Here is a 9,019-nt window from a genome sequence, read left to right on the forward strand (position 1 = left end):
CAGAGTATTTAATGTAAAGTGAAAACAACTTCAATTTCCAGTTACTACATGAGACATTGATTCTGAAAGTCCTCATTATCATATTAACAATTCAAATTGTGAAATCATGAACATTTTGAACACAACATATGAGCTGTTAGTGCTTTCTCTCAGTCTATATATAAATATATATATATATTCCTCCGTATATACACATATAAATTTATACTGAACCCAGCTAACAAAACAAAGTGTGACGTTAATATGTATGTTTGGCACTGATTCCAAAGTTAAACCATAAGATTAATTATAAATAACTAGAACTGTAATAATAATACAAAGAAAACACAAATATGACCAAACAGAACTTGAATGAAGAAAATAAACATGTATGTTTTTTATCCATGTTTTAAATTGTAAAGATAAATGCACATCTTCTTTGTTTATTGTGCACAAATAAAATTGGTGCATATGGACAAACACAAACACTGATAACTTTATATCTGTGACAGACTCATATCAAGCAGTCAGGCTTTAGTGCAGATGTTATCACATTAGAAAGTATTAACAGACATCTGTCATTTCTTCATTATGGAGGCAGCCTTATCATCATGAGGTGCCCGTCTACTCGCTGCTTTACGGTAAGCGTATTCTGCCACTTCCGGTTGTCGGTGTCACTGCCACGGTGCTCTCTGCTGCTCACCTAAACAGATTTTCGTATATTTCTCACATCAGCGATTATCTGCATATTTTTAGACCATCCTTAGACTTGTTCTGTTTGCGGACTAACAGGTCTCTTAACTTTAGCAACACTTTAAATCTGATAGTTTTACTAGTGTGTTAGTTACACTAGCTAGCCTAGCTATAGAAATGGCTTCTCTCTGCTCTCCTGCTCTCTCCTCTCCTGCTCTCTCCTGCCCACTGTGCCACATGTTTAGCTACTCCTCGTCCTCCTTTAGCGATAATGGTACTTGTAATAAATGTAGTTTATTTGTTGCCTTGGAAGCGAGGCTCAGTGATTTTGAGGCACGGTATCGCACCACTGAACAGTCAGTAGCTGCTATAGTTAGCAAGTCACCTGTAGCCGGTGCGGTACCACCGAAGGTAGCTTCAGCTAGCTGTCCCCCAGCAACCTCCGAGCAGCTGGGAGGCTGGGTGACTGTTCGAAAAAGGCATAGCCCCAAACTGAAGCCCACGGTGCACCACCAACCACTCCACGTTTCTAACAGATTTTCCCCGCTCAGCGACACACCCGCTGAGAGGCCAACTCTGGTTATAGGCAGCTCCATTTTACAAAACGTGAAGTTAGCGACACCAGGGCCCATAGTTTTCTCTGGACCCCTGCCCAACCCAATGTGATGACATGTATAGCCGCATGTAGTCATTGACCGCTGGCTGTCGAGGTGGTGTCCAGCAAACGACATGGGCTTCATAGATAACTGGACACCTTTCTGGGGAAAACCTAGTCTGATTAGGAGAGACGGCATCCATCCCACTTTGGATGGAGCAGCTCTCATATCTAGAAATATGGCCAAGTTTATTTGTCGACCAAAACCGTGACAACCCAGAGTTGAGACCAGGAAGCAGAACTGCAGTCTTACACGTTCCTCTGCGCCTCCATTAGAGCAGCTGCCCACCCAAACCTTTCGTATAGAGACGGTGTCTGTCCCCCGTCCACCTACATGATTTAAAGATAAAATAAACAGAAGAGGAGTTCATCATAACAACTTAAAAATTAAATCAACATCTCCAGCAGTCCAAAATAAGAGAATTAAATGTGGACTCTTGATCATCAGGTCCTTATCCTCCAAAGCTGTTTTAGTCAATGAATCAATATCTGATAATGATATTGATTTATTTAGTCTTAATGAAACCTGGCTGCAGGAGGATGACTATGTTAGCTTAAATGAATTCACTCCTCCCAGTCACTGTAATACTCATATTCCTCGAAGCACTGGTCGAGGTGGTGGAGTTGGAGCCATATTTGACTCAAGTCTATTAATAAATCCTAAGCCTAAACTAAATTATGATTCATTTGAAAGTCTTGTTCTTAGCCTTACTCATCCAACCTGGAAAACATTACAGCCAATTCTATTTGTTATAGTAGATAGATAGATAGATAGATAGATAGATAGAGTACTTTATTCATCCCCGGAGGGAAATTAAGGTGTCATAGCAGCTTGTGTATCGGAACACAACAAAACACAATGCAATAGAACAAAACAAAACAAAACATTTAGGTAAAAAGAACAGAAACAGAAACACAAGATGAATAGGCAGACAAATAGTGCAGTGGCAATATAATAGTAATAATGATATGATGGTAATGTTATTGTTAGACAGTATATAAGAATATTAGTACAGTATATATTTATATATATATATATAGTATACAATATAACATAATATATATTTATATAGACAGTAATTATACCAATATAATAGCAGTATATAGTAATAATGGCAGCAATAGTATATATAATAATAATAATAGTAGTAGTAGTAGTGATAATAATAATATAATAATAGCATGTACACATGTATAAATATGTGTATATAGACTTGTAAATCCGAAGAATATACAGAGAATATGCAGAGTATGATATAATATGATATGATATATAATATATAGTAGGGTATAATTATAAGTACTTGACTATACAATATACTGGCAGTGTAAGAATACGTGGACTGGATGTGCAAAAGACAATATTATTCTATAAAAAGGTCTGTAATATTAAAGTGGTTTAAATTAACACACGTAGTGTAGTGCAGGGTACATGGTGCAAGGGTGACAGGTATATTAGTGCAGTTCTGTGATGGTGGCTCTGACAGAGGTAGATGAGTTGTAGAGTCTTATTGCGGTTGGGAGGAACGATTTCCTGTATCGCTCCTTAGAGCAGCGGGGTTGGATGAGCCTGTGGCTGAAGCTGCTCTTTAGCTTGTCCAGTGTTTTGTGGAGGGGGTGAGAGGGATTGTCCATGATTGCCAGCAGTTTTGCCAGCATCCTGTTCTCCACCACCTCCTCCAGGGTGACAAGCTTAGAGCCAACCACAGACTCGGCTTTTCTGATGATTTTGTTCAGTCTGTTGGCGTCCTTTGCCTTGATGCCCGCACCCCAGGACACCGCAGCAAAGAAGATGGTGCTCGCCACAACAGACTGATAGAACATCTGCAGCATCTTGTTGCAGACATTGAAGGACCCGAGCCTCCTCAGGAAGTAAAGCCGGCTCAGGCCCTTCTAGTATATCGAGCTCCTGGTCCTTACTCACATTTGCAGAGTTTGCATCAGGCTTGATCCTTAAAACAGATAAAGTCATTATTGTAGGTGATTTTAATATTCATGTAGACAACCACAATGATAGTCTTAGTGCTGTGTTTATCCCTCTATTACAACTAAACAAAAATATAAATGCCCCATGTCAAATATAAGAGTTATATAAGAGTTATTAACATTTGGGTTACGCAATATATAGAAAAATTCAAAATTTATTTTCAGTAATTACTAATCTTCATATCGGCGTTGATAACATCGTGGTATGGCCATTTGTAATGTATTGACAGTCCTTTGAACATGATAGGGGTCAGGTTGAGGAATTTGATTGTTCAATATCTTGTGTGTCCACGAGCTGCGTCTCTCAGACCAACACATCTTCTTCGGATGGAGTTGATCAAATTGCCTATGGTGGCCTGTGGAATCCCAAAGATGCTCTATCGAGGACATGTCTGTCAGAAACGAACTCTCAAACGGCCTATGGTCCGATAATGGACATTGAGCCGCGCAGCTACTACTCTGGTGGACATCCCTGCATCCAACATGCCAATGCCACGTTCCTGCATAACTTGCGACATCTGAGGCATTATGACTTGTAACAAAATTTGACATTTTGGGGTGGCCTTTTATTGTCCCCAGTCAAAGGATTGTCCAGCTGTTGCTCATTTTGTCTGATCACTCACTGGACACGCCCCACCCATGCACTGAGTAAAAAAACAACTCACTGAGTAATGCTCACTGACAGCGTATTGGATTAAAAATTATACACAAATCAAGAGAAATATCACTTTTGTACAATAAAATGTCAGCAAATGCTCATTTACAGTTGTTACCCCACATGGCAACAATATTTTACATGGGGCATTTATATTTTTGTTCAGTATAGATTCAATTGGCTTCTGTCAGAGTGTCAAGGAACCGACTCATTGTCTGAACCACACTCTTGATCTTGTGATCTCATATGGCATTGAAATTGATCACCTAACAGTCTTTCCACAGAATCCTCTTCTGTCTGACCATTTTTTAATAACCTTTGAGTTCATATTACTGGACTATAAGCCTTTTGGCAGAAACTCCTATAGCAGATGTTTATCTGATAGTGCTGTAGCCAAATTTAAGGAAGTGATTCCTTCAGTATTGAATTCAATGCCATGTCTCAATGTAGCAGAGGAATTGTCTGCTTCCTTTAGCCCCTCACAAATAGGTCATCTTGTTGATAGTACTACAAGCTCTTTACAAACAACTCTTGATGATGAATGATAAAATTATATCTATTCGAGACAAAATTCATCACCTCTTGCCCTCAACAGGCACTGATCTGCACTCGTACAGAGCAAGTTTGAAAACAGCTGTAAAACCCGATATATTTTCAGACTGTTTTTCCCCCATCGACCTTCATCAAATAACTTCATTAATTTCTTTATCAAAGCCGTCTACCTGTCTCTTAGACCCCATTCCAACCAGGCTGCTCAAGGATGTTCTACCTCTAGTTAGCCCTTCTTTTTTGACTATGATTAATCTGTCTTTATTATCAGGATTTGTACCACAGTCCTTTAAAGTAGCTGTAATTCAACCTCTACTTAAAAAGCCCACTCTAGATCCAGAGGTTTTAGCCAATTACAGACCAATATAAAATCTTCCCTTTCTCTCGAAGATCCTTGAGAAAGCTGTAGCCAATCAGCTGCGTGACTTTCTCCATAAGAACAGTTTATTTGAGGATTTTCAGTCAGGATTTAGAGTGCATCATAGCACAGAGACTGCACTAGTCAAAGTTACAAATGACCTCCTAATGGCTTCAGACAAAGGAGTAATCTCTGTACTTGTCTTGTGAGATCTCAGTGCTGCTTTCGACACCAATGACCATCAAATTCTTTTACAGAGACTGGAACATCATATTGGCATCAAAGGAACTGCCATAAGCTGATTTAAGTCCTATTTTTTTGATCGATCCCAGTTTGTTCATATCAATGATGAAACCTCCGTACATACCAAAGTTTGTCACGGAGTCCCACAAGGTTCTGAGCTAGGACCACTTCTATTCAGTTTCTATATGATTCCTTTAGGGAACACTATTAGGAATCACTCCATTAATTTTCATTTTTATGCTGATGACACCCAATTATACTTATCGATCAAGCCTGATGAAACCAATCAGTTAATTAAACTTCAAGAATGTCTTAAGGATATAAAAAGTTGGATGACCAAGATGACAAGACTGAAGTTCTTGTAATTGGACCCAAAAACCTCAGAAACTCTCTTTCTAGAGACTTAGTTACTTTAGACGGGATCACCCTGGCCTCCAGCTCCACCGTTAAAAATCTCGGAGTTGTCATATAAAACAAATTTCAAAGACTGCTTTCGCTTTCTTCCACTTACGTAACATCGCCAAAATTAGACACATTGTATCTCAAGCAGATGCAGAAAAACTAGTCCACGCATTTGTTACTTCAAGGCTGGACTATTGCAACTCTTTGTTATCAGGTTGCTCCAATAAGTCTCTTAGGACTTTGCAGCTAATTCAGAATGCTGCTGCACGTGTTCTAACAGGAACCAAGATCAGAGATCACATCTCTCCCATTTTGGCTTCTTTACATTGGCTACCGGTTAAATCCAGAATAGAATTTAAAATTATCCTCCTTACATACAAAGCTCTTCATGGGCAAGCACCATCATATCTTAAAGAGCTCATAGTACCCTACTACCCCTCCAGAACACTATGCTCTCAGAATGCTGGGTTCCTTGTGGTTCCCATAGTCTCCAAAAGTAGATTGGGAGCCAGAGCTTTCAGTTATCAAGCTCCTCTTCTGTGGAACAAACTACCATTTTGGGTTCGGGAGGCAGACACGGTCAACACTTTTAAGAGTAGACTTAAGACTTTCCTCTTTGATAGAGCTTATAGTTAGGGCTGGCTCAGGTCAGCCCTTAGTTATGCTGCTATAGGATAAGACTGCCGGGGGACCCCCCCACCCCCCCTCTCTCTCTCTCTCTATTATCGTCCCCATCTCTAAACATACATGTCTCATTAATGCATGTTACTAACTAAACTTCTTCCCTGGAGTTTCTGTGCTCTCTCGTCCAGGAGGTTCTCATGGATCATGGCTGCTCCCTGTATTGGATCGTGGTTCCCACTACTGCCATGGCCCTATTATTATTAGTCATAATTCCATGACATTAATATTAACTTGTTTATTATTGTAGCATTGTTACATATTACCACCACTGCTACTGTAATCATTGTTTTTCATTGTAATTGTACAATATGTTTCTGTTGCTTTGTTCTGTACATGTGACACCCATTGCACGTCTGTCCGTCCTGGGAGAGGGATCCCTCCTCTGTGGCTCTCCCTGAGGTTTCTTCCACCTTCTTTTCCCTGTTAAAAGGGTTTTTGTGGGCAAGTTTTACCTCACTCGAACAGAGTGTCTACGGACAGAGGGTGTCACTACCTGTACAGATTGTAAAGCCCTCTGAGGCAAAATGTGTTTTGTGAATTTGGGCTATACAAATAAAATTTGATTTGATTTGATTTGATTTGATGAGTCTTTGTCTCCCTGCTTCTTTTCACTTTTATCATTTACATTCTAGATTAATTTGTGTTGTGTGTTAGTAATAATTTGTGTTGATTGTATTGGAGTAGGAGGTCAAATCGATAACAGATCATTCATTAGTAATATGTCATGTCAGTCATGTTACTTACGGTCTTTATCAGCCTAAATGAGGTTGAATATTGAACCAACAAAGCAGGAAGCTGTTTGTCCTCAGCACTCTCTGTATCTATGGAAACAGCGCCACCAACTGACTACAATAAAAACCAAAACTGAGTCATCGCCTTATTTGTCAGTTGACACAGTTTAGATGAATAATTGAGGTGTTTGAGGCGATGGGAAATGAATCATCAATCATTAAAAATTTGTTCAAATATATGTATTTCCATCAATAACAGTCTTAATTCATATCAACAGACTGAACCTGTTATTTCTTCAACATGAAACACGAGACACGTCATGAAGAACTAAGTGTGAAATAATCAAGTTCATAATGTTTAGAACAGACAAGAAACTCTTTGTTTTATCGCTGAGTTGAAATGTTGCTTCGTTTTTCTGTTTGTCTGTTGGACTTTTTCGCTGCAGAATCGTTGTGTCATTTTGTCCAGAACCAGCTCGGACTGTGTCAACCTTAATGGTTCTGATCAAAGGACGAAATCAACTAATGGTCCGGATCAGAAGAAAGAAAAAGAAAAGTCACTTTTCAGTTGACCTTTCAGAAAGAGAACAGAAGCTTTCCTTCTTACATGAGATCCACGACATTTACTAACATGAACTTTTAAATCAGGTCTTTGAAACTTTATTCAACTTATAAAATCTGAAGGAACCAAACATCAAACATTACACAGACCTTCAAATCATTGAAATGTCTTTTAAATACACGGAGCATTTGTCTTTCATTTAAAATCCACCAAATCAAGTCAAATCAAGTAGAAACTAGAACTCACTTGCCGTCGCGCTGTGTGTTCCTGCCAGTAGAAGCAGGAAAAGTAAAGTGTGCATTGTGAGCGGTGGTATATTTCTCTTTGCTGGACTGAAGGTAGATGAGGTCTTTAGTCCACAGAGAGACGGACTGTGGCTCCAGAGACAAAAACAACGAGATGAGGACACACAGAGAGGAGGTGACATCATCTGAGCCAATGAGAATTCAGGATCAGCCTCTACGTCACTTAAATCCGGGTGAAACTCACCAAACTAGGTTGTGAACGAAAGTGAAAGTAAAGATCTGGTCGTCAGCCCAGTCAACCTAACCCAGCCCAAGTCAACCCTGGATAATACATAATAAAACTGTAATAAACTGTATTTGTATAGCACTTATCTAAACAAAGTTACAAAGTGCTTCACAAGTAAAATAATTAAATCCATGTGTAACCAGATGGTTGTTTACAGTATATATATATATATTGCATTTCCCTCAGTCTTATTTATTATTTATTACCCGCTGTGGTTCAGTCTCTCTCTCTCTCTCTCTCTCTCTCTCTCTCTCTCTCTCAATTCAATTCAATTCAATAAGCTTTATTGGCATGACTGTGTATTACAATATTGCCAAAGCATTATTATATAATAATAAATTATTTAAAACAATGTATTATTTTAACAAAATAATAAATTAAACATCAATAAGACTATACTTTACATCAATTAAAACTATACTATATATCATTAAAACTATACTATACATCAATTAAAACTATACTAAACATCAATGAAAACTATACTATACATCAATACAACTATACTATACATCAATAAAACTATATTATACAACATTAAAACTATACTATACATCAATTTAAAAAAAGGTGTGTACCATACAGAGGTAATTATTACCGAACAATATCTATCTAATGATCAGTATGTTCATCAGTGAGCAGGTTGTTGTGCAGCTTTTCTCTTCTCCTGTGACAGACACTCACATATTTTACTGCTTCTACAGTGCAGCACCAGTGATCCCGATGCAAGCCAGGCGGTCCAGGAGCAGAGGGTGGGAGATGGTATCGAACGCTGCGCTGAGGTCGAGGAGGATGAGAATGGTGAGTAGTCCAGAGTCAGCTGCACAGAGGAGGTCGTTGGTGATTCTGACCAGGGCTGTTTCAATTCTATGTTTCGGACGGAAGGCGGATTGGAACGGTTCATGGAGGTTGTTTGTGTCGAGGTGGGACTGTAATTGTTTGGCAACCACCCTTTCAAGTGTTTGGAGATGAAGGGGAGATTAGAGATGGG

The 9,019-nt window shown here is 39.0% G+C and overlaps 1 protein-coding gene and 1 pseudogene across 3 annotated transcripts in view; one reads left to right on the forward strand and one right to left on the reverse strand.

Moving 5' to 3' along the window:
* Positions 1-7,895, reverse strand: part of LOC138407079 (major histocompatibility complex class I-related gene protein-like) — a 51,943-nt gene extending 44,048 nt beyond the window's left edge. For all 3 annotated transcript variants that reach the window (XM_069521423.1, XM_069521424.1, XM_069521425.1), the window contains exon 1: positions 7,744-7,895. In XM_069521423.1, coding sequence (XP_069377524.1) covers positions 7,744-7,798 — 55 coding nt within the window. In that variant the 5' untranslated portion in view covers positions 7,799-7,895. The remainder of the gene's footprint in view (positions 1-7,743) is intronic.
* LOC138407112 (uncharacterized) lies at positions 3,745-7,584 on the forward strand (annotated as a pseudogene).
* Positions 7,896-9,019: the final 1,124 nt, after the last annotated feature.

Source organism: Paralichthys olivaceus, chromosome 24, assembly GCF_024713975.1.
Source record: "Paralichthys olivaceus isolate ysfri-2021 chromosome 24, ASM2471397v2, whole genome shotgun sequence".
NCBI classification, from domain to species: Eukaryota; Metazoa; Chordata; class Actinopteri; order Pleuronectiformes; family Paralichthyidae; genus Paralichthys; species Paralichthys olivaceus.